This window comes from Dermacentor variabilis, chromosome 1 (assembly GCF_050947875.1).
Source record: "Dermacentor variabilis isolate Ectoservices chromosome 1, ASM5094787v1, whole genome shotgun sequence".
Lineage (NCBI taxonomy): Eukaryota > Metazoa > Arthropoda > Arachnida > Ixodida > Ixodidae > Dermacentor > Dermacentor variabilis.
The window spans coordinates 55,256,066-55,282,475 of record NC_134568.1 but is presented as its reverse complement, the minus strand read 5'-3'; the positions used below and the strand labels follow the sequence as shown (position 1 = coordinate 55,282,475).

Below are 26,410 nucleotides of genomic sequence, written 5' to 3'. Positions count from 1 at the left end.
TTCTCATACTAACCAATGCCTCAAAATTGTTAGGGCCTTTGCCGCATTATTTCTGTTCAATTTAGCGTTTTTAAGGCCACTTCTCGGGTGCTTTAACGGTTTTAGGCGTTAAAACAAGTGTCCCAACCTATAGTTTCATCTTACCTCTCACCCTGGTGGCATAAAACGGGTCTGGGTATATTTATTAAAAAAAATATCTCACCTCTCACTGTTCCATTTAACAGAAAAGGCCGCACCGCTAACGCAGATCGCTCACGCGAGCGCTTCATTTAGCTTGGCTTAGCTTTTGTTCTCGTTCGATTAAGCAAGGACTTCGTAGAAATCTCTTGCTCTCTTAGAATCTCAAATTGCCTAGAAGCCGTCATTCTGCCATATTGCGATGGTGACACCTGTCGCTACACAGCTTAAAATGACTAATGACTGTTTCAACGAGTCCCTCTATGCACCAAACTTGACTTCAGACAAACACATTCGACATCTTGGAGTGTGCAATAATAAGTGCGCGACAAAGCCTACTTGTGGCTGGCCCTTGCTGACCTTGACTTAGTTTGTCTAGAAGCATCCATGCGGTTGTTCTTTTGCATATACGACTCTGTGGTTGGAAATCTTGAACTGAAGATTTCCTACAACGAGATTTTGATGGCTCCACGTATGAAATTTTAGCACATGTGACTGCAATCGCAAGGCAGTACAAAATGTAAAACATATAGCAGGCCATTGATGACTATTCCACCCATTTAAATTCACTCCGACATTTCGCCTCACTCTTAACATTACGAACTCGAAAACATGAAATTGACTATGTAGCGACACAAACTAAATCTGCACACTTCTCTGAAAAACAAGACGGTAGCCCAAGCCTGAAGACCGCTCACCAACCTCCATTCCTCGAGAAAGCAAAAGAGTAACTTTCGTTGTAGACAAATGATAATTCCAAGAACTATACTTTAGAAGAGTTAACTGCTGGGCTAGATGGTAATCTTGCATACTGAAAAGATTTTGCGCCAAAAAACAACACACACAAGAAAGACGACGACACCACAGGCTCGTTGCAGCTGCCTTCCCTGAGTCGGTCTTGGTCCCTGTGGCAGAAATGCTTTTGAAGTTGAAGGCTGGGGTAAGCAGGGTAGAGCTGAAGAAAAAAGAGTGGCCTATAGGGGTCCCATCCATCCATAAAGTCACGCACAGCCTGAAAAAAGTGGCTAACCGGTATAATGTACCAGTGGTGTTCTCCGCTCCCCAAAAGCTTGCCCAGCTAAGCCGTCGCATAACTTGCGAAAGCCAAATGCTTGGCTGTCAGAAGAAGCATGGCCAGCGTTTCGTAAAGTGTGCCACCAACGTCGTATATGAAATTCCTCTGTCCTGTGGAAATCCTATATTGTGTGAACGACCGGCTTAGGGAGCATGCAAAAGCTATAAAAAATAATGAAGGTGAGCGACTTGTGGATCACTGCAGAGCTTGCACCGATTGTTATTCACGGTTCCGCGATGCGAGGATTTTGGGTAGAGGCAGGCATCAGACATCGCTTGAAACATTGGAAGCCTTCTACATCAAGAAAGCGGGTTCGAACTGTGTTAGTGAGACATCGGTTTTTCTTTACGAGCCTGAGCTCAATTTTCTATCGCGCCAACTCTGATAAGACTTTGTACTCCATGTTGCCTTGTGCGCATGCGCGGTGTTTTGGAGGGCTATATATGTCGAGTGCTTTCACCCTCATTAAACAGTTGAAGTAGCGCCCATGGTGTCGTCGTCTTTCTTGTGTGCGTTGTTTTTTGGCGCAAATTTTTTTCAGTATGCAATTCCAAGAACCCTTGAGCGATTCAAGGCACACCGATGAACATAATTAAATGTCAATGTATTACCGTTACCACTGAAATGTACTTCACGGCCACTCCTCTGCAGTTCTTGCAAAAAGCTTTTTTATACAGATTTAATTTTTACCCCTTCTAATTTTCCAGACATTGCACATCTTCAGGCAAAAGTCTGAACGCTTCTGTAAATAAAATTTATGCCCATGGATAAATACTTGCTGAAAAAAAACTATTAGTACTAAGGCGTTCGTTATTAATAGGGCCGCTGTTCTCATGAAGACTCTTACTAAATAAAACAAAAAAATGAAGCTAGGAATAATGGTTACTAGGGACGTCTAACGTCAATGGTATCTTTATTCCAGATTCTTAAGTTTTTCAAAAGTAAGAGTATGTAAGTAATATTTGTTTTTATGCTCTTTTAATCGCAAAGATATTGAAGCAGGCCGACTTCCTTTAGCCTAACTGTAACGGCTTCAATATTGAGAACATAGGACGTCTGACGTTCGCGTTAAAATTTCCTTTCTTTCTTGTCCATTTGCTTCGACATGGGAGTCAACTTGTTCCAAACGAGAATCGGAAGAACGTATGCCAAAATTTCTGGAAGTGTAATATTAAGAACAAAACAAACCACAATGAAACATGGCCTACATGAAATAAGCGGTCACTGCAGGTACATCTCTCAGAGTGCGTTGACATTAAGCAACCACTCCTGTGCAATTTCCCCTCAGGTTAACTGGAAGCGGGGCAGGTTAGAAAACTGGGAAAAGTTACCGCCGGAAAAGAGATCTTTCCCCGTTCTTTTGATTGGCCGCGTTTTTGTTGACAGTAAAAAAGAACCACAGCCAGACAGTCACTATAATTGCCGAGAAAGAAGGTTCTATGCCTTCAGTGGCAAATCTGTGTCAATCACAGAGCTCATTAAGCATCTGTCAAATGTAAATATTCCCTATTGTAACCGCGTAACAGCGATGCCATTTGGGAATGTGTTTGTTATAAAAATACTATAGTGGACATTAATCTTATATCAGATGACACGCCCACTTGCTCTCCAACTAGCACTAACGAGCGCTTTCTCTGCAAGGGTGTGTTCAGATGAGGACAGACTAAGAGGGGTCCCGAATATATTTAGCTTTCAGCGAAATAGTTATATGACGTGGGAAAATGTCTCGGTAGAAAGGAATGAACATTCGTCGTGCGAAACTTAGCACGGATTTCTTGAAAAGCATTCGTGTTTCCCCAAAGGTGGAAAAGACCATTTTAATCACTTGCAGATTTTACAAATTCGAAGGTCTATAAGATACTCTTAAATAAACCCATCGTACCCCAACAAAATTTTTCCATAAATCTACACTAGTACTGTTAATACACTGGAAGTTAAATGTATGACACCCACAGTATGCGTTTGAAAAATTTCCTAACTTTAGTTTTCGAGCAACTGCCTCTGTCTGACTGACCCCGAAATCAGTGTTGTTGTTGTTGTCTTCTTTGGTCACATTAGCTAAGGCGTTTAAGCTGAAAATATTTGTGGCAAATGTTCTAAAGGTTTCTCGCTAACTAAAGAAACAAGTATGCAGCTGCACGATGTATTTATTCCGTTATAAAATCCCAAAACTGCTAAAATGGCAGAAATTGCGGAAATTGCTACATTTAAGATACGTTTATAAAAAAATTATCATTTCTGATATTTATGAAAAGTTTATCGAATACCCACCCAGGACTGGTAAATGTAATGTTTCAGAATGCATGTTGCATTACTATATTCTAAGCGAGAACGTTTAGCCTATCTGAATATCCACGCGCGGTCACCCCAACGATGTGTGTTATTCTAATTAGAAAGTAAAGATCACTCATATTGAATTCGGAATTCATTATTTTTGTTTAGTAAGCAAGAGTGACTAATATTGTGTCTTTTTTGCCTCTTCTTAGCCGTGAAATTATATGAGATTGAGTGTTCAGGGCTCTCGCAACCTTATTGATATTACGCCGTGCGTTGACGTAACAAGCAGGCGAGAAAGCACACAGTGAATTTTTAAAGACCAGTCGGGGGGACTTATTTCTGGCATTGATCTATAATTATATCTGCTGTCTGAAATGTTCCCTGTGTACATGAATGATGCACCAGGCTAGTGGGAGAGCGCGATGACGCCACTGCCGCGGATGATCCAGCTGGGTATGTTCAGGTGAAGACAGTCGCAAAACGGGTCCCGGAAAAAGGCCACGGCCTTAAGTGGGTCCTTGTGCGATGGCCTTAAAAAGAAAAGGTCGCGTCTAGGTAAGTGGTACAAATAAAAAGGAAGCACGTGACCTTCGAAGAGCGAGCGGCGGGTGGAGAAGGTAACGAGCGGTGCGCGCAGACCGAAAAACAGGTGTTGCGTGCTTGACGTCACGCGGCGGCGGTTGTGCCGACAGTCGACCAGGGGGGGGTCACTCCGTATGGCTCCCATTGGCCGTTTTCGAGCAGACGCTCTTTCGACGCTAGCGCCAAGGTCCCCTTCAGTTACGGCCCTAACCAATGGGTGACGCAGAAGCAAAATGGCGGCGCACATGATTGTTTACGTTGTCATGGCAACAGCAACAGCAGCCGCGCTGCACCTCCTCTCCCAGACGTTTTTCTTTCCTTTTTGTTTTTATTATGCCGACCCGCTCCACTTAAAGCCCCTAAATCTCAGAAAGTAGCGCCATTCACTTCCCTCCTCCTCCGCTCGGCGCGGCCTCGACGGTGGCGCCGCCGGTCGTGGGCCTGCCGTAGCAGACGACGGCTAACACGCTACGGGAGGAAATCCGCAGAAAAGTTCGTTCGAGCCCTGCGGAGCAGTTTTTTCAATCGAGATCTTTCTTCGTCAGTCGGTAACTGGCCTTTAGAATTTCGTGTTGGAATTGCGGAAGAAATAGAGAAAAGGATCATTATTCAAGGCGTACTTAAGACGTAAAGCGCGCGACGTTGAGAGTTCGTGTTGCTGAAACATGACGCAAGCACGCGGTGTACTCAAACACGCGCGTAATTACCAATGTTTCAGGTGTTGACAGCGTGAAAGTATGTGTACGTGCTTTCGTATGTTCATTTATGTACCTGCAGGATACTTTTGTTCGGCCAGTGCGTGAGAGATTCCGGCTGTGTGCGGTCAGCAATGCCTGGCAACAGGGCCGTTTTTTTTCATTGCGGGGTGCTTTGGTAATCGTGAAGATATATTTTTTTTTTACAAGTACTGCTCCAGGAGGGCACATCTAATGGCTAACGGAGGCCTCTGAAGAGCACGTGACATTACAATAATGCAGGCGTCGCAGGGAGTGTTCGCATAGAAAATTGGCTGTCCGCGATCCTATACCCCATTGGCATGCACAGGCTTCGACGAGCCCCATCCAGCTCTGTTTCTAGCTTTGGTGTTCCCTTTTGCCGCTTTGGTGCCGTGGAGGCACCGTCAGTAATACGAAATAATGAAAAGTTGTTTCAACTAGTAAATAAAATTTATTGAAGAAATACAATCGCGCCGAGGCGCCATCTTCTAAAGCAGCGCTAGCGCGCCCGCGCGAGTATTATGAAACGCCAACGAGGAATTTACAGGCCCACGTACGACTCTAAGATCAAAGTGCACGTTAAACATCTCCAGGCGAGCTAGATAAGGTTATCCGGAGCCATCCACTACGACCTCCGTCCTAGCTTTAGTCGCTTCGGAATGTTAAAAACGTTAATCACCGCAAACCAAATGAATACATGCGGGCGTACATTCGAAGCTAAAAGACTGCATCGTAAGTCATAGTGAGCCTTGCAAACGCGTCCAGAATGTGCTAACTACTGGTGGAGCTCAAAACACCGCCTGCATAAAGTCGCTTTTATGTCACAGGCCAGCCGCAGATCCGTGCATTTCACCGCAAGACGAAACTACATGAAACAAAGAGAGCACATACGAAAAAAAAAGTCAAACAACGCGCTAAAAACCACGCAGAGCATGAACACCCACTTTTTCGAAGCGGTAGGCGTGAACTAGGCTCAATATAAGAGGTTGTGAGTAGCCGCGGCCCTTACATCACTAAGCCGTGCGTTCTTTGCCACTTCCTCGAAGTCAGCCCGCCTGATCCTGCGAATCCACACTTTGTTTTGCGTTGCGCCCGCCGGACGGCAAAGCAAAAAGCTTTTTGCCCTCGCTGTGTCTGTTGCGGCAACCGAAGGCGCAACAGCATGGCATCGCAATTAAGTTCTCGGCCCTACACATTCTATTACGCTAACGCACTCCATCAGTCCGCCTGCCGTACTTTCGTCGCGCAGGCCCAACAATGGAGGTCGGCGCGCGCTGGAAAGAAAAAAATATACAAAAGCGCGGCGCCTGCTTCCACGTGACACAATTTGGTCAATGGGGGAGCGGAGGAGGCTGGGGCGACAGGAGCCGTGGAGGAGGACGCGCCAGGGTGAGCGGGGTGGCGGGAAGATCTAAGAATGGCGCTACTTTTGAAAAATTGAGCGGTTTTAGCTCCACTCCCTTTCCCCCTTTCCACGATGCCGCGCGCGCCGCTCACTTTTTTTGTTTTTACCCGTAAGCGGCGCTTTTTTTTTCTATAGCGCGCTTGTTACGGCGCACCACGCGCCAGCTCGCAAGCAATGCGCACGCTACGCAGCGCATTGGCATTGCTTGTGAGCTGGAGCGTGGTGCGCCGTAACACCCACCGTAACTTATATTAGAGCGTTTTAGTTGAGCGTGTTTACGGTCCGCTCCGCTACGGTTTGCCCCGCTAAGCCACAGCGGAGCGGAGGGCGGTTTTCACGTTTTAGCTATGCGTTTAGCATAGCGGAGCGGGCCCTTCCCGCTTGCAGCGCCCTCCGACCAAATACGGCGTAGTGAAAAAAAAATGACATCACTTTATGTGAATTTTACAAATCAAAACATATGTATATAACATATTTGTTTATAAATCATGTATGCATGTATTTTTAAGACGTTAGTGGTGGAGCTTTCCGAGTGAAAAAGTAATGCGTCGACTTCGTGAGAGTCATCGAGTGTGTTCCGGATCCAGTCCAAGCCTTGTTGACAGCCTTGTTGACAGGTGCACATGCGGTGGCAAAGTTTTTGTGGAATCTGTGGTGCCTCGTTAAGTGGTTCGCGTTCGCACGACAAGCAATGTCACAGAAGAGTGCATTAGAGGACCCTTTCCTCATGTCCACGTTGAAGTGGTCCGAAATAGAAGATTTGCTGTGCCTCGAAGTGCTTCAATACACGCGGCGAGAACCACTGTCAGCCCACGGCTACCTGAACATTGACAGGATGGACAGCGGACAATTCCGGACATATTTTCGTTTCGAGCAAGATGATTTGCGAAGGCTGCAGGGTGCACTACGCCTGCCAGAAATTTTGTCTACACCGCAGTGCGTCAAAATTCCAGGAGACGAGAGTCTTTGCTTAACTCTGCGGCGTCTGGCATATCCAAACAGGCTGCGCGAACTGGAGTCGCTCTTCGGACGACATTACTCTGTGATTTCGTCGGCGACAAATGCGGTGCTCGCCCATATTGAGAGTACTTTTGGATATCTTCTTCAAGATGCAAATAATCACTCCTGGTTGGATCTCGCCAAATTGGAAGACTTTTCTCAGGTACGCTCTCGGTACTGTGTCAGTGTGCGGTCAACTCACCCAATGTTTATTTGCAGGCCGTGTATTCCAAAGGGGCGCCGCTACAGAACTGTTGGGGCTTCATCGATGGTACTGCACGGGCCATTTGCCGACCATCAAGGGACCAAAAGCTCTTTTTCTCTGGGCACAAACGATTTCATGCTTTGAAATATCAGGCCATCATGTGCCCCAATGGCATCATCTGCCAGTGGAACGGCCCATACGTGGGCAGTCGTCACGATGCAGGCAAGTTCACGGTACTGATGATCGTCAGTATATACAGCTAATTGCTGCATAAGGTGACTCAGACTAACACGCATACAGTCACACGTATACCAGACAAGGTGCAAGCTTTCCATGTTGTTTGGAGGAAACAGCAAACGATCCGCTTGTGTGTAATATCTAAGTGCAGACCTAACGCAAGTTTTTTTTAGATTCGGAGCGGGAAACAACAGTATAATAAATGTACTAAAACAGGTCTGAGAGCACAAGGCTGTCTGGGAACTGTTGCCAAATTTTAGAGTAATTGTGAAGTAGCTGTAAACTTGTATCACAGGGACAAAATAAGCAAAAATTGCAAAAACAACCGTATCATAAAAGAAATTTTAAACAATGTTTTCAAGTGTACTACCTTATGACCAGTGTTTATGGTGAGATGGTAGAGCATTCAAAATTTTCTGACAATGTAGTGGGAGTGATGTCAAGAACAATGAAAAATATGCATCGTGGTGTGAAGATGATTCAATGATACGAACAGCATAGTTCCAAGGTTATATTTCAACAGGCGAGTAATTGATGGTACACTAATGCTGTGATACACTGAAGAGGCTCAGCTGCTGTTAATATTATAATTGAATGCGAGTATTCTAATAGTTAGGTGTTGTATGTACAGGTGGTCAGTGAAATAAATAGGTGTATCAATCCTAGCAAGGTGAACATGTTAAAATAATGGCATGTCCCAATTAACACTTGTGCCATAAACTGGTTTTCTTTGTAAGCACACATGTTTACAGAGAATCGCACATTTACATGAGGAATAATAGCCATGAAAGAGCATTCATTCACTAAGGAACAGTGGAAATATCTAAGTCTGATTGTCAGATACTGTGGTAGAACCCTGTTAAATTATTTAGATGGAATATCTTAAACCTAGTCTTGTTGCATAAATAAATGTGCATCAAAAAACTATGCAGAAAGCAGTTTCCTCAGCATGTGTGTGCACTTAATGGTAACCAAGCTACACACGCACTTTCCAAGAATTTAGTAAAAACTATCAGATGTGATTCCAATTAGTAATATGTTTCTGTGTGGTATCATTACAGGTATCCTCCGAAGGAGCAAGACGTACCAGAAACTTGAGCAGCTTGTGAAAGGACGAAGTTTTTGCCTCTACGGTGATCCGGCCTACCCCTTACGACCTTTGCTACTAAAGACTTATGGCGGGTCTAGCCTTACCGTGCAGCAGCTTGCCTTTAACAAAAGGATGAGCACTGTGAGGCAGGCAGTTGAGTGGGGCTTCGGAAAAATAGCAGGGTTGTTTGCTTTTCTAGATTTTAGAAAAAATCAGAAGTTGCGCCAGCAGAATGTCTCGCGTATGTATAAAGTTGGTGCTATTCTTGCGAACTGTCACACCTGCATGTACGGTTCGCAGGTCTCAGAATATTTTGGAGTGGAACCCCCGCAGCTGGAGGAATATTTGAGGCCACAACACTGACTCGGGTTTCTTCAACACAGCAGAAGCACTTTATTTCATACATTTTTCAAGACACTCGTGCGTGTCTCTCTCTAGCGTCTTATTAAAAGATGAATGCACACCTACTAGCTGAACTTATGAGCTGTGCTGTTGGAGGAGGCTGAGCATTTTGTTTTCATGCTGCTCGAGCATATTTTTTATGTTTTCAAGCATACATTCATTATTGTTCTTACACTGGGTTTCCAGTCTTTCAAGTCTCTCCTCAAACAGAGCGACTTTTTTTTCTTCCAATGCCAGACGCCTCTCATCATACTCCAACCTCCGGTGCTGGAGTTCAATTTCCTTTTGACGAAGGATGAAATTCTCCTCTCTCCTTGTCAGGAGCTCCAGTCCCATAGCTTGCAGGCCTCTAATTCCTGAACAGTGGTGAAGAAATATCAAAGTACGTTCATCTCAAGACATCCCCATTGTTTTTACTCGCATCAATCACAAATGCAAATGCAGTCATTAGGTTGACTTCTTAACTTTTATTTTGTTTTTACATTACTGTATGTGCTAAAACAATGTATTCTATCTACTAAACTGTTATTTGCTTGAACTACCTCTTTTGTACTTTCTTTTGACATGGCCTATCTTTAGCCATCAGGTACCCACTGGCCTCACACCTTAAGACGCATGTCGTGAAATCTGTTCTGTGCTTCATTGCTTTTTATTTATTTGAAATGTTCACCATTGACTTTACTGGTTTGTTGCCTGTCTGTCCACATTACCTTGCAAATGCCTTCTTGTTAATCACACTTGTAACCCTTGAATGTTATTAATGTTCTATAGTAGAGAGTTTTAGAATAGGGGCCCCAAACGTTTTGGGGCCCAAAAGAAATAGCGTCGAAGCCACTGCGCATGCGCAAGACGCAAACTCCGTTTGGGTTTTGCGTTGGGAACGCTATTTCACCGATTTAGCGGGAACCCAAATAGCGGTCCCAAAAGCTTTGCGTCGGCAAACATGGCGGCACCCATCGAAGCGACGGCTCTAACCTAGCACAAAACTGGGTTCGATTCGCGGTAACGCGTGAGGTTCGCAAGCTAGGAGAAGTGACTGCGGTTATCGCTTTCTCTCAACTAGCGTGTGTTATGAAGATGGACTCATTAGACGCCGCTGATTTTGAATTCGATTGTGGATTTTATGGTTCGTAGGCCTAACACGGCTAAGCTTGGCTGGTGAAGGCTAGTAAAGTTGGTTTGCTCAAAACTAAGCGCAACTAATTGTTTGCTGCTTACAGAATAACCTCTAAATTGTAATTAAACGTGAATACACGCAAGTCAAGATTATTATTCCTATCATAAAATGGTATATTTTATTTAATTATTTCTAATAGCTTTTCTTTGACGCCGTAGTGGCGCTGTCAGCGCAAGAGGCTATCCGCAAACGTAAAACCCTATTCTAAAACTCTTCACTCCTACGTGCCCCAACGCTAACACGCGCAAAGCTCTTTGGGGCCCCAAACTATTGGGGCCCCTATTCTAAAACTTCCTAGTATTTCCGCAATGGCATGACTTCTGCTGCTCCCATTCTATGGAATATTAAAGGGACACTAAAGTGCAAAACGATTTCTTCTGCATCAGTAAATTACCGTTCTACAACACCAAAAACACCACTTTTACGACAATAAGACGTTTGGTAAGCCAGAAAAAACGCAAGAACGAAACACGGGTGGCGATGCCTACTTAAGTTCCCGCACCTGGGGGCTGTGACATCTTGGATTTTGATGGCATCTTCCAGGGCCTACTAATTATATATAGCGGTACAGATTGACTACATTGTGTTCTAAAGGAACCAAATGATAAACATGGCAAGTTTCAGGAACCTTTATTCAGCCAACGCGGCCCAAATGTGAAAACGTACTTTGGAATCCCTGATGTCATGCTGATGTACTGGCGCTGGAGTTTCGGCGTGAAATTCAAATACTGATACTTGGATCTTCATTTTCTCATCTCATAATCAAACTATTTTTTCACATGACTGCCGGCAGGGTTCTCAAACAATGCCTCATTAGTCTAAACTGATTTATTGTTTCGCTTTAGTGTCCCCTTAAAGTGTGCCAGCACTGTGGCAGTACCTTGCCTTGCACCTCGTGCAGTTGACGACAGGGCATGTAGGGTGCACTGTTGTGTCTAGGACAATCAAGGACCGAGGTGCTGTGCACCATACACAAGTGCAGAAGGTGCGAAGAAACATAGTTGAATTAATTCAATAGACAACAATAATAACACTGCTGGCATAAGGTACCACTTACTTTGGCTAGATAAGACTTTAATTGTTATATGTGCATAACAGTCAGACAGGAAACCACGAAATCACGCAGCAGTTATTACTAAAAACAATTCAATGGCTCAGAAAATGTTAACCGCAGGTACTTCGGCTTAATGAACACAATATTAGTCTTGTGCAGCTGCAATGCCACCTGTCATCTGTTTTCGAACAATGTAGTTTGCTTTGCCGTACCTGTTTGAGGAGCGCGTGCTTGTCGCTGCCTTTTCTGAGTGTGAATGGGCCCTTGTGCTTGTTCGTCCACTTCACTCTCTTCAGTAGCCTGCTCTGCTTGGGTGGTGTCCAGTGCTACAAGGGAATCAAATTTATAGCATACATTCTTATCACTTGCATTAGTTAGTGCTTCATTGTACATTTTGTTTGTTTCCTTTTATTTGATATTTGAACATGTTGCACAGTGATTGGCATTGCACAGGAATGATGACAGGGTTTAACTTGTGGTACACAGTGGTAATTCTTTGTGCAGCTGAATAAACATTGATATGTCAATGCCATGTCTCTACAAATACGCCCCTTCTTCATGAGTGTAATTAAACAGGGAATTCACATTGCACTTCTGCCGTGTGTGTTTGACCCCCGCTCAGACAAAGAAAAACACCGTGCTTTAAGGAGCCTACAGTACAAATTGTGAATTACTGAATAAACTATTTACTATCACTTCCTTTGCACCCACGTGATGGGTCAGCAGCGGACACTTGCTGACTTGGCCTGGTCGTGCTGCCTTCATCCCCATTGCCTTCTTCAGTGTAGCACACCCGATCCAATGAAGGCTCTTCTGTGTTTTCGTCGCGGCTGGCGTACATTGACAGCAACAAGTCTGATGCACAACCCTCACCTGCATACAAGGGGAAAAACAAAGCACAGGGATGGCACCAAACGTGTTTATTGGTTCTAAGAATAATATTGCAAATACACATTCAAAAAGAGTACAATTTCATTTTTTTCGGCCCTGCCAGTTACCTTCGCTTTCCATAGTCTTGTGTTTGCAAACATGAGTGAAGTTAACATATATGCTGAAATTGGTCCGAGACAAAAGGGCAGGAGCAGCAGCAGCTAAAATTGAGTGTCTCGTGACAATCTAATCGTATTCTTGCTCTCTCTGTTGACAGGAAATAACTGATGGGCGCAACATTTTGGCTGCATGGTGCAGAGCAATAGGCGGGCTCAGTATTTGCAAGAGTCTAAGAAGTGTTACATAACAGCTCAGTAAACTAGGCTGGAGCCATGGACAAATACTAGACGTCTCAGTGCTCGCACTGTGATCACAGACGGCGCGGGCGCGCGTGTACATTTAAGTGTACATTTAAGGAACGTGTACTGCGACCCGTTACGCTCTCGTACACCGGGCGCACAAGGTGGGCGAAATAAGGGCTCAAATGCAAACTGTATTTCACTTGCCATGTGTCTCGCCACTGTCTGACGCGTTCATCGATGACGTGGCCGCGTCTCTGATTTGTCGCTCCAGGCGCTGTCGGACTGTTGCCGACCGCGCCGATGTAGTATGCCGCGGCGGCCCTGTACCATTGCTCGTTCTCGGCAAAGTTCTCGGCACATAGCCGGCGTTCTTCATCAAATCGGAGATTTCTTGCAATAACTGTTCCCTCTCTCCATACTGCTCCTCGGTGCCAGACCTACGGAGAACAAGATCAGGTGACGTTGCGACTGTGCGTTTCACATATACCGAACAAAGTGCGCAAACATGACTGTGAAAAGTAGGGCACTCACTTCCTTAGATTGACGTTATCTTGCTGGCGAAAATACCCCACGAGGAGATCCACGCGCTCCTTGATAGCACGAATGGTGAACTCTCTCATCACGGCGAGCATTAAATTTCTGAGTACTTCCTCCCATGCTGCGGGGTTTTGGTAGGGGTCGGCAGCTGCTACTTCGCGCAGCAAACACAAGTCCTCGTCAATGCGGAACCGCTTACGGGGCCTGCGCTGCGCTGCAGAAGAAGCCGAACAGGGCAGCGTAGACACCACGTTCACACTGTACGGAGCCATCTTGCATTTGAAATCGCGGTCACTAGACCATGACACCGACCATGACTAGACTGGCGCTGTTGATGCCGATGTGGCTTAACAGCGGCGCCCTAGCTGTGATAGCGGAACGACGCTCCGCGCTCCGCTAAGGCAGCTTCTAAGCGGACCGTGTTCCTCGCTCCGCTATCCCGCTTACGGCTAAGCGGACGGCGCATGCGCATTCGCGTTCCTGCTCCGCTAAGCTGCTTAGCGGAGCGTAAACACGCTCAATTAAAACTCTCTATTATACCAACATGTGCCGGGACATAAAAAAGATTCCACTTCCAACAGAACAGATCTTTTGGTCTCGCTTTATTGACTTCGTTTCCGAAAACAGATTTTTCTTATTATGTGGTGTGATTCACGCTCAAAAAATGAGCAAAGGTGAAAGGTGCATGATATATACAAGAGTACTAAACACTAAAGTTCACCAGAGGGTGAAATAACAAAAGAAAGCGCTAGAAAATGCGAAGGCCGTTTCATGTACACACACATAAAAAAACAAGATTTTTATATAGCGTCCTCAAAACCGAAATGTAGACGAGCTTCTGATATATGCACTAAGATATTGCACAAAACTGGACGACATGTATGACATAGTCATGACAACCATAAAAAGGGAAAATTCACTGGTAATGGCAAAAACAATGACACTCAAAATACCCAAAAAATAGAATAAAATGCTAAAATTGTTTGATTGAGAGCCATACCAAAAGAAAGAGCTTACTTATAAATCTGCACGAAAGTATAAGAAATGCGTGACATGTTGATTACTTCTGAACAAATTGAAAAAAACATGGCAGAAAAAATAACACTGTACTAAAAACTGAAACACACATTATCACATTACTTTGCACTTGTCCACAACTTGAGTAACGGTGGCAAGGGGAATAGAACGTAGTCGGCTTTTGCAGCAGCACATAGAAAACATTCGCAGAAAAGCTTATTCCTCAATCAAAGACCAGGTAAAATAAGCCAACAACATGACTTTTCTTTCGACCCGAATGGAATGCTTAGCAATAAAACTACGTTACTTAAGGCACTAAGTCTTACTTACCGGGCTCTCCTGTGTATAATAAACACAAACTGAAAAAATCTGCACGTAGGACACTTGCAATGCTCATGCTTTCCAGAAGAAAAAAAAAGCGTATCATGCCTACACATGAAGGTTGTTCGCGCGGTTTTCCCATCGGGGGTTACTGAGATAGTACACAAACACTAACAGTAATTTTTCAGCTGTTAGTACGTCTGTAGAACGTGATACACAGAAAAAGCACTGAGGGCGGTATGGAAAGCGGGGCAAGTTACTGAAGTTGCAGAATGAGACTTGGCATAGAAAAACACAAGTCACAGACCAGGTGACAATGAGGAGGAACATCTATTTGTCAGCTTTCTCTACCGGGAAGAGGCAAGTGTAGCACAATCAAGGCGCAACGACGTCCGGAGCCACATGGAGCACACAAATGGACAGGGCTGTGTTCGCGTACATGCGCCTTCTCATGACCTTGGGTCTGAGCGCTCACCTGTTGTCTTTAGGCACCCGGAAGAACCTTGCAGGGCTTGTTTTTGAGGTATTTGTGCACCACTGCACGATGCACGAGCGGTATACGAGTCGTGAAACGGGTGAAATATCGCGGAGCACAAGCACACAGCTACCGAGGGCCACGAAACTGGCGAAACTAGCCACGCCGGTCAACGCACAGCAGCGCACGCTTCGCGATAACAGCAGATAACGAAACATGAAACGTCATGCAGCGGGCTGAGTTGGCTCCTGGCCGGCGGGGTCGCTCGGCGTGCGCGCGGAGACAGTCGAAGGTGAGGGAGTTGCGTGGGTAGTAACGAGGGAGGGCGATTGGAGAGGAGTTGAGGAGGGGGAAGGGCTACGCCACCTGGATCGGCGCGCGTGCGCGCGACGATCTACGAGGCCTTGCAAGGGAAACGGATTTTTGCGTTCGCCCATTACAGAGATGGCGCCAATTACCTCTGCCACCTAGTGTTCCTGTATATGCTCCCGCAGGGAGCAGAGTTGCGCATAGGTCCGCCGTCGTGATCCAGCTCTGCAGCGAAGCCCCTCCTCGCGCGCGCAGGAGCCAAATGCCACGCGGTGTTCCGCCTTTTTCTCTAGTGGTCGCGAGCTACAAGCGCCAATTGTTCGCAGGCGCTTAGCAAAGGGCAATTCTTAATACAGGCTACACTCGAATGAGTCATTCGTGCAGTCGGAGGGGGTGGGCTTCCAACCAACCGAAACTTTGTATGTACCTATGTAAACACGCATATACAAACACACACATGAACGTACAAATAGGGGGTAGGACCGCCTTCAGTTCCCCAAAATAATATACTCCCGTGGCTCGAACAGCTCCAAAGTTCGCTCGCAAACGCGCAGTACGTTGCCACAAAAGGCGGTGCAATGATTTTCATGCATATGAAGTTGTCTTATCATTGTCAGAAAGCAAGAAATGTTTTAGAGAGTGTTTAAAACTTCACACACGTAAGCTGGACACTTAGCGCATATTGGCTGCCGAAACCAGCCGATTAATGACCGTCGCCAAGAGAGCTATCGTGCCTGCAGTTATGTCAGTGACCGTTAACAGAGCGTCATTTATCACTAACCATCGTTCAAAACAGCTGCACGTTTTCGATACATGCGGTGCAGACACAGATTTAAGCACATTTCAAATGTTCACATGCGCACATTTTAAGCAAAGCTTACTTTTACGATTCATTCACACCGCAGACTAATCAGCTATATAGTATCAGCAAATCTGCAAGTGGAAAAAGATTCAAGATGCAAGAGCTTCTAGATCAAATTTATTTCATACAAGGGAATGCATGAACGGCTGCTGGCAGCAGGCCAAGTGTGCTGGTTCTTGGAACCTTGGGGGCAGAATTCAAAGAAAATGGGAAGGCAACAAGCTATTAAGAGTAACAACAGGTTATTTTTATTGCACTAATCACATCAAGATGGCAAACTTGCAGAGTAATTATTCACACAGTGCAGACTGTAATCTGACAACACATTTTTGGCATCGTAATGGCACAATACAAGTGCCAGTACGATGTGTTTCGTATCACTTCACCAAGGTCCTTGACTTCACATCGTCGAATACCGTACCTGAAACCCGCAGCTGCTCCATTGCAATGGCGATGGCACTGACGGAAACGACGAGTTCGCATGAGTCGGCGATGCGCCCGTAAAGTTGGCTTCGCAGCGGCGCGGATCATTTGACGTCATTTTTCGCGCTCGGCCAATAGCTGTGCGAGCGGCGCCGGAAAAGGTATGCGCAACTCTGCTCCCTGCGGGAGCATATACAGGAACACTACTGCCACCGAAACCGGGTTGTTTCCCCCCACTGAGTGGACTGCGAAGCCAGAGAGACGGCGATGGCAGGCTCTTGCATGTGGCCTAGCGGATTGCGCGGTAGGCCTCGGAAGTACGCTACGGCCTCGGATGCTGGCCAAGCGAGAAACAAGGTGCGAAGCGGCGGGAGCAAGGCGGTCGACTCCGAGTGCTGCATTCCACTGCTGAGAGGATGCAGCGTAATTGTGTTCGGCTTGGTTACTCGTTTACAACACTTACTGTCGACAAGCATGCTGAACCTTTAAGTAGTGCATTAAGTGCTCGCATGTGTCGTTGAGAAGGTCGACTTAAAGCGCCACACGTGTACTTCACACTGGGGCTCGTTATATGTCTTGCAAGAAGTCGGACCCCTCCGATCGTCTAACCTAATGTGTGATGCCCAGTGCGCAGCAGGCTTTCACCTGCACGTGTTACAGTATTGTAACATGCTGCCGAACTTTCTTTCATTTTCACTTACATTTTTGTAGTAGGCATAACATTCCTTCCACACCGTGGAACGGCGACAGCTTTTCCGACATACATTTATTTTTCACACACAAGAAATCTTAACAGATTCAAGGTGCAAACATACCGTCATGGGGTTGCAAAACTCTGCACGCTTTAAAGGCGCGTGGTATAGAGAACAGTTTTCTGCGAGGCAGTTGTATTATGGATGTTGCGGAAACGCTGGGTAAGTAGCGCACTCTATTTCTGAAATATGTAATTAGGCAGCTTTGTAGAGGGCGTCAAACCAGTATAAAACGTTACCTTGCTGGAATTAATGCAGAATAAACAGTCAGTTATTGATTGACTACCTGTCTAAAAACAGCAACAACAATAACAACAAAAAACCCTGATCCCACGCGCTATGGGAATCCGTTTGAGAGAAGCTTTCATTGGTGCTTTCGACAAAGGCTGTTCTTGATTAGACACCATTTGCAAATACAGAGCACACGACTCATTTGGACACATTTGCACTGGAGAGCAAGTCGCTCAACATAACCTTGTGGAGCTCTTTGTGAATGCCACACCTCGGCGAAAGTTACACAATAATGTTACATCGCAGTGGGAAGGGCCTTGTGGTAGCTGGAGCTTCATGCAAAGGTACAGAAGTGGAAGGCCGTACGATAGATGGACGTGATTTCAATCAGCGAGAATCGCGCTACGATCAAGTGCTCCGAATTTTCTTCCCGCGTCCTCTCCAGACACAGCTGTTCGTTCCTCATCGCAATGAGTGACACACCTTCCCACGTCAACTGCATGTGCCTATCGAACATCTCCTCTGTATCTGTCCCTGCTAAGAAGACCAGCGCCTTCTACTCCGCACCGCCTTATATCACTTCGTCTGGTGGTCAGCGCGGCTGGCAAACTCATACCATCGCGAAAAGCCGCAGAAAGCGACAGCGGTTCGGTCATCGCGCTGTGTCGGAGACATGTACTATCGCACTCAATACGAGTTGCAAGACAGGCATACATACAACTGTCAGTTCGTTCAGTAATAGAAATGACAATATATGGCAGCGTGTCCATACAGTGCCCATACGGCAGCATGTCAGCGCCTACGCACAAAAAAAAATAAAAGAAACGTATTCTCGTAATGCTACTCATATGAGCGCGATGGTGCGTAATAGGCAGAAATTCGGAAAGACCAGACGAACAATGGTTCAATTTGTAGGCGACTGTACCTCTGGCAAGAATGAAAGAAAAACATATATATATATATATATATATATATATATATATATATATATATATATAGGCTCTGTCAACTACCTGCACAAACATTTAAAAATATGCGAATTCCACGTAGCTGGACAGAACCAAGGTAAAGTTGTTTGCCGTCACTTGGGGATCCTCAGACTATTCTTTGCATATTGCTTAATCACATAATTAGTGTTAATTATTCAACTTCTCAAATGGTATGACTAGATGAAAATTGTCAATGAGAAAATTGTAGAGCAACATGAAAGACTCCCGACACAGCTTTCTGGTGCTCAATACGTGCTACAGTGTTTTTCCGAGCGTAAACGAAGCCTGCGAACACACCCAAAGCGCATTGAGCTGCCAGTCGCCCGGCTTCCTCATTCACGGATACCATGAATGAGGAAGAGCAAGTGCACGCAATAAAAAATAAAGCCCAGTACTCGGGCTGAGACCATGCCCTTTTCGTCTCACATACACACATATATACACAAGGTGATCATATTTAAGTTGTATGGAATTTCTTAAAATAGTTTGTTGCAGATGACATAATTCAAGTCCGCGAGCTGGATCACTGAGAGGCGGACATTACTTACACGAGAAATTGAAACATATATTCAAAGAATCGACGAAACTACAATAACTATCTTCTGAATTAATTACTTAACGGCCGATATTGCAATTTACTAATTGTAGCCGATGAGCTTGTAAGGCGTATACACTTGCAAGGAATTTACAGAATGGCGCCAGTTTGGAGATATTTGCCATCAAAATTGCCCTAGAAATGCACTAATGTTCCACTTTCTTTTTTAACAAAACGCTCTTTTATGTATTCAACTACAAAAGTAACTGGAACGCCCATGCACTTTGTTTCACACTTTGGGAAAGAATATCTCGAAACTGGTGTCGTCCTGGAAATTTATTTGAAGTGAATGCGTCTTGCAGCCGATAAAAAATGTGAACAGAAATTCCTAAAATTAACTTCTCAATTAATTACTCCACAGCACACTGTAAAGTAATTAATTGAGAAGGTTATTTTAGAAATTTTTGTTCATTTTTTCTTTATGTACTTCGATTTCTCGTGCTAGTAATGCCCGCCTCTTCGAATAATCAAGCTCAAGTGCAAGAATTATGCCATCTGTCACAGGCGATCTTTAAACATCCCTTAAAAAATAAAAATGATCACCCTGTATGCTGACACCCGTACATTTGTATCTTTTACTGGTAACCGAAATTTTAGCGGCTAACAAAACTTCAAAGTGATCGCTCAGTGCAAGGCGTGTCTTATCTGTATCAGAAGTTTCTTGAATGGCATCGCTGGTTTTGTCTGCTGCCAATGTTGCCGTCACGCCTTGCGTAATCAGATTACTTGCGCGACGCGAACGTCGCTGCATTTACAGGCGCAGCCACTGCTAGCGGGAACACGGGAGCTCGTGGCATCGCTCCGCGGAGCGCCACCACCGGCGCCTCATGAAACCTTGGCAGACGACTAACCATAGCAGACGAGTCGCCGGGCTCTTCGCCAATCGCTTTATTGCGCCTGCGCTGCAAGAGTTCATGCGGCGCCGGTGGCGGGCTCCCCGCGGAACGAGGCCACGACTCCCGTGTTCCCGCTAGCAGTGGCCGCGACTGTACATCCTGGAAGACGCGCGAGCACAAGCGATTGCGGTGGAATCTTCGATGAGTCTGTATAAACAGCCAATGCACTGGACGCATACTTCAAATTTCGATGATCGACGAATGGGCTCGTCACTTTCGTTCAGCCCAAGTGTAACGTGTTTTGTGGCATAGGTTCGCCTATTAAAGGGTTAGTTTTGTGACTTGCCGTTGTGCCACGGACTAATTCTTGACCATCACGGTAACGCGATTTATTATATATATATATATATATATATATATATATATATATATATATATATATATATATATATATATATATATATATATATATATATATATATATATATATATATATATATATACAACTTGCAGTTTTATGACGTACGCGAAAGTTTCATCCACAAATAAACTAGTTGTAAGCTCACCGTAGCAAACAAAAAAATGTATGCTTCCGAGGCACAGCTTTCAATGCGAGATATGACTGCGAAGAACAAAAAAAGTTGTCATCGGAATAAACATGTGAACATAGTCCTCGGACGTCGTCTTTCTTGGATTGCGTTAACAGCAATATTATTTCTCGTTCTTCCACATGAAGCACATGAGTGCTTCCCATTCCCGCGTGATATGAATCATAGGCTGACTAGAACCTTTTGAAACCTACTATATCACCCTGGGCAATCAGACAACCTTGTTTGCCAATGTTTGCTTACTAAAAGCCGAACTTCAAATGTTCCAACAGCATTTGTGAGTACCTTGTCTTCTTTGTCTAAAATTACGGCTTGAATTTTCGATGAGGCCGTCGCTGTGTCTAAAGGAACAACATTCGCTGTTATGATCCGTAAGTGAGAGAGAGAAGTAGTAAGGGAAAGGCAGAGATGTTAACCAGGCTGAGCCCAGTAGGCTACCCTATGATTAGCAAACATCCTAACACATATATGCAAGCGAAACTCCAGTTCGCTCATCTCCTCAATCGATGAGCGCTATACCCTTATAATCGAGCGGCAGTCACTGCTCCAAACAGATCTACTGTGACAAATGTCTTCATTGGTATGCACGCGTGTTCCAGCAGGCGCGCGAGCGAAAAACAATGTCTTCACTAACGACTTCCTTAGCATGACACCTATATGGAAAAACGCCTGATTAATTTATTGATCTAGGTCTTGCACCTTTACTATGACAGGACATAAAAGCGTCATCTTACTGAATATTACGACCGAACAAGCGTTACTTTTCATTGTCATAAACACATATATTCGCGGTAGATAGATGCGAGTAGGCTGCGTCCTGTGCGCAGTAGCGCGTTTCTCTGAGGGGAGAGAGCAGCCTGTCAGACACAAACAGCATGTGAACAACTCGCCCTTACGACGCCTATAATGCAAGGTCGGTGAAATTTCCTGGCCTTATATAGCAGCGTCGCGCTTCTGGCACGTTGCCTGTTTGGGCAATGAACTGGACTACATTGGGGCACGCCCTCTGGACGTCGCGCTCCCGTCTTTGTTAATGCGAGGGCTGTTCGTTTAGCTAGGTGAAAGTGGACGATAAGTAAATGCCATCGACTGCAATTAAGCAAGTGAATGTGCTGCACTTATTTTTTCTGCCCAACTACACCTGTATTGCTTGGCCGAACACAACTCTAATTGCCACACTGTTTATGCAATTCCTTCTCCGAGGGTACAAGCAGCCTTTCGCTTACTAACTTTACGTATGACATAGAAACTAACATTACTTAAGTACATGTAAAAACTGGATAAAAATGGTTCTTGATAGTATCCTTTGTTAAGTGCCACAGACCAGTGAATGGCATTGCCAGGTGACGACTTCAGTCTTTACCAAGCAAGCGTTTTCTCTTTTGTGTTCATTCACTATTGTTTTTGTAAACTAAGCGGAGCACAAAGCTCTTGTTTTCCATGTAATGAGATACATTATAATTTCCTCCTTATTATGAACATTTGACATTTCTTATACATTCAGTAATTAGCCCGTCGTCCGCATGACTTCAAAGCGTGTGATTGTGTTACAGACATAACCAAACATAATACATGCAGCGGCATACGTAACGCTGCCTTCGCGAACGTCTGCGTGCCAATAGACAGTTGGGCGTCCGCAGCAGCTATGCGCACGCAGCAAACCCGCGGAAGTGTCAGTGCACATGCGCAGTACGCAGGAGCTCGCACGGCATATGCTTCGTGCGCGCGCAGCTTTTCAAAAGCTGCGTAGCGTCCGCTGTGGGGTCAGAGGGCTTTGCGGCACGTTCTCGCGTGCTTTCACGCGTCCACGAGAGCACATTTTTCGATATCGCTCGTGCCGAAGATATGACACCGGCTTCTGGTTTGACTTTATGGCGGCTGATATTCGCTATACAGTTTCAGAAGGTGGCACATGGCGGCGCTGAGTAGCACGCTACTGGTTCCTATACGTGCAAGTCAGCAATCCCCTTCTAAACACTTGCGCCCGGCCAACTATTGCCGTATCGTGCGCGCGCGCTCCGCTACGCACGGACAACATCGCGCGCTGCGTACGTGGGTCGTTTCGGACGCCCAACTAAAAAACTGCCTAATTGGGAAACGGTAATTCAAGTGTTTAGCTGAGTCACTGCGCGAAGCAGCACGGCACCGGAATTACATGTGTGTTCATAATTGTGGCACCGGAGATATATTCAAGCTATACCGAGTATTTCTACGAAGACATTGAGTATAGCGAGTTTACGCGACGAGAACGCGCGAAAACTAAACGGGGAGGCTGCAGCAGGCGCGATGTCGCGCCCGTCGATGCGACGTTCTGTTTACGTCACCCAGCAGCTCTGTGCTCCTCGCTCTCACAGCGCGCTGGCTGCCCACTCCTGGGTGACATAAGATCGCTGCAGGCTCCCAGTATCGTTTCCGCGCGTTCTCGTAGCGGAAATTCGCCGTGCCGCAGCTCCGCGGGAAATCGTATTTTTTCCAGAGCCAAAAGTTAATATGGCTCGTACGGAGGGGGGCGGGGGGGGGGGGGAGACAGCTTGCTTCAATTTCCCAATTATGACGAGACCACTGAAACTAAACGTTTCGAAGTACATTGAATTTTGTTAATTGGCGACTAATTACCTCGTGTGAGCCATCACCTCGTGGTCGCCACCACTGATGGCGTGTCTCCGAAGTAACCATCCTTTTATTTCAAAACGGAATTTTTTTTAAATATTCCTAAAGTCTTCGTAGATACACCCGCTACACTGCAAAATAATTTGCGCCCTCAAACGCCAAAAAGGGTGTACATGTGTCTATAACTGACACCCTTAGGGTGTCAGTTACATAACTCACATCCTAAGGATTCAGTTATACACACATTTACAGCCTTTTTTACGTTTAAGGGTGTAAATTATTTTATAGTGTATTGGATGTAACTTCCCTCGTTGTGGCGCCCATGTCTTAGTGTATATATTACGCCACATTGTAGGAAAGACTTATCTTTTGTCCTTAGGGTAAATAATAGGGACGAGTTGTGTTATCTATTTTTGTAAAAGAATAACAACACTTTCATTGCCGCTAGTTGAGCTGTATCGAATGGATCTGGTTTATCAGTATTATATACGATATAATTACCTGTGCGAAATAAATAAAGTAAACATTACCACCGCTCATTTGTCGGACTGAAGGGGAAGTAGGTTTATATCTAAAACGGTTTAACTTAACTTCTCATTTGCATGTGATAAAAGGGCGCAATAAACAAACCATACCACTATCAACTGATGCTTCAGTCTCAGACTTACGAATGATTGTAGCATCTACTTACCACCATGGCGACAACCTGCTAGAGGGCTCTGGTACGCCTGTCTAAATGATATAGTATGAAGTTCATTAAGCAAAGGTTCCGGCACCACAGGTTCCGTTCCTCATTTGTGTACAATCGGGAAGATAAAGATCTGAGCGACTGCAAAAAAGAAATTAAGAAAAGGGAAGAACGAGGGTCGTTAAATTACAAACTTTTTCTCTCTATGTCGGTGCTCACTATCCATGAGAGATACAAAGAGAATATATGAGGGAACGCATGGAGGTTAACGAAACAAAGCCCGGTTGAAGTTCGCAGTATGCACGCACACGTATACGCTTAAGCATTCAACGTCCTGTTCGTCACAAGTGGTCATTCAGGATGGTGCATATAGGTATATGTATGTACAATAGCAGCAGTGATGTTGTGGCTTTGTACATTGTATACGCACAAAGCCTAGGGGACCTATAGCGCAAAAATATTAAAATCTGTTTCCATTTCAATCTCCTGACGTCAAATTTACGTAACCGCTGACGCAAGCACCGGGCGGTGACCGGTTCGTTGTTTGAACGCGCAATCAAACGCTCTCCTCTTTTATAGGAAGCCGCTTTTGTTTGCCTTCAGAGCAAATAGCATGGCCTACGTTGACAGGTTTTCCTTATCTAATTGGCTGACAAGAGGCGCGGAGCACACAGAAATGGAGAGGTTTTCGGTGTAGCCAAGCTAGCGCAATGAAAGTAGATAACCGGATGAGGAGGGTGGTGCCGGCGTCTCCGATCGGCCCGCTTCCCCTTGCATAGCTTGCTATGACTAATCTGAAATCGCGGCGGCGTGCAACGGAAGGTTAAAATGCCACTAAAAGCGATCCTTAGCGAAGAAGAGTTGGCATAGCGATGTCGTATACGTGCGGAAAGCGCTCGACAACGTTATACTGTCACGCAAACTTTCTGTTGGGATAGCAATTATATGGACACTCTAGGCGTATTTCTGCCGTCGGCGTCGCCGTCGCCGTGAGGTGCCGTATGAAGTTCAAGGGCAATAAAATTGTCGCCGCCTGCCGTATGCTGTACGTGCGAGTGAAATGGTGCGAGGGTGAGCCGGTGAACGCGGCTCAATCTCGCTTGGGCGAGCGAGGAAGGCGGGCAGGTATCGTGCTCTCTCCTGTCGCGCGCGAGGAACGGGGGCGAGGCGAGGGAGGGGGCATTGTTCCCCGGCGGCTGCTGCTTGCGGCGAGGCCGTGCGGACGCCGTATCTAGTAAGCGATCTACGACGTGGCGAAAGTGCGCGCCCACGTAGGGCGAGTAGCTTCGTATGTGCTGCGCTTTCGACGTTTTACTCGTGTTGAAGCGAGAAATGCACGAAGGTCCGTTCGCTCGCTGCTGATTCCGTGATTTCTCACTCTATCGTTAGGACAGCAAGCTTTCGCAGACATCGAACGAGATATATGTTCATGTTTACTTGTGCGCGCGTAACACCGTGCTTGTTAATTTAGTTAGTAAGCGAATATTTATTTTTATACGACCGATAAAATTAGTATACTTTCTTCTTAGAATTATCTACTAATCTGCTGTCGCAATCGGTGCTTCGCCTTTCACGCGAAACTGCAACTTTTTATTATTCGCAAATAAATCTATTCTACCCGGCAGCTCCTAGTAGCCAGAGTCAGTGCGATTGGTGGACAGGCATTCATTTCGGAACAGGGATATACCGATATTCCATTTCGGAACTCCGGATATTCCGAAAGAAAATCAATTTTGTTTAGTATACTGATGCAAAGACGTCAGATGGCTCATTGAGCGAAAAATCCGGCGTCTGTAGCAGCGAAACGGTACCTAAGTTCCCATTGGCTGCGACGCCGCGTGGCAAGCACGCCGCGATGGAGCTCTCATTAACTACGGCGCCACGCACGAGCGCGCCGCGACGGAGTTCTCATTAACTACGGCGCCACGCACGAGCGCGCCGCGACGGAGTTCTCATTAACTATGGCGCCACGCACGAGCGCGCTGCTACGGAGTTCTCATTTACTACGGCGCCACGCACGAGCGCGCCGCGACGGAGTTCTCATTTACTACGGCGCCACGCACGAGCGCGCCGCGACGGAGTTCTCATTAACTACGGCGCGACGCACGAGCGCGCCGCGACGGAGTTCTCATTAAGTACGGCGTCACGCACGAGCGCGCCGCGACGGAGTTCTCATTTACTACGGAGCCACGCACGAGCGCGCCGCGACGGAGTTCTCATTTACTACGGCGCCACGCACGAGCGCGCCGCGACGGAGTTCTCATTAATTACGGCGCCACGCACGAGCGCGCAGCGATGGAGTTCTCATTTACTACGGCGCCACGCACGAGCGCGCCACGACGGAGTTCTCATTAACTACGGCGCCACGCACGAGCGCGCCGCGACGGAGTTCTCGTTAATTACGGCGCCACGCACGAGCGCGCAGCGATGGAGTTCTCATTTACTACGGCGCCACGCACGAGCGCGCCGCGACGGAGTTCTCATTTATTACGTCGCCACGCACGAGCGCGCTCCGACGGAGTTCTCATT

At 46.0% G+C, this 26,410-nt stretch overlaps 1 protein-coding gene across 1 annotated transcript; it reads left to right on the top strand.

Annotated features, from left to right (window-relative positions):
• Window positions 1-6,946: 6,946 nt before the first annotated feature.
• On the top strand, window positions 6,947-9,184 carry LOC142571256 (uncharacterized). The gene is made up of 3 exons (XM_075679503.1): window positions 6,947-7,394; window positions 7,451-7,658; window positions 8,735-9,184. The coding sequence occupies exons 1-3, from the start codon at window positions 6,960-6,962 to the stop codon at window positions 9,124-9,126; spliced, it is 1,035 nt and encodes a 344-aa protein (XP_075535618.1). The 5' UTR covers window positions 6,947-6,959; the 3' UTR covers window positions 9,127-9,184.
• The last annotated feature ends 17,226 nt before the right edge of the window (window positions 9,185-26,410 follow it).

Excerpts from the sequence above, each read along its gene's own strand:
- LOC142571256 (XM_075679503.1), top strand. The coding sequence starts at position 6,960 with ATGTCCACGTTGAAGTGGTCCGAAATAGAAGATTTGCTGTGCCTCGAA. Across the intron at positions 7,395-7,450 it reads AATTGGAAGACTTTTCTCAG|GCCGTGTATTCCAAAGGGGC; the intron begins GTACGCTCTCGG and ends GTTTATTTGCAG. Across the intron at positions 7,659-8,734 it reads GGGCAGTCGTCACGATGCAG|GTATCCTCCGAAGGAGCAAG; the intron begins GCAAGTTCACGG and ends GTATCATTACAG.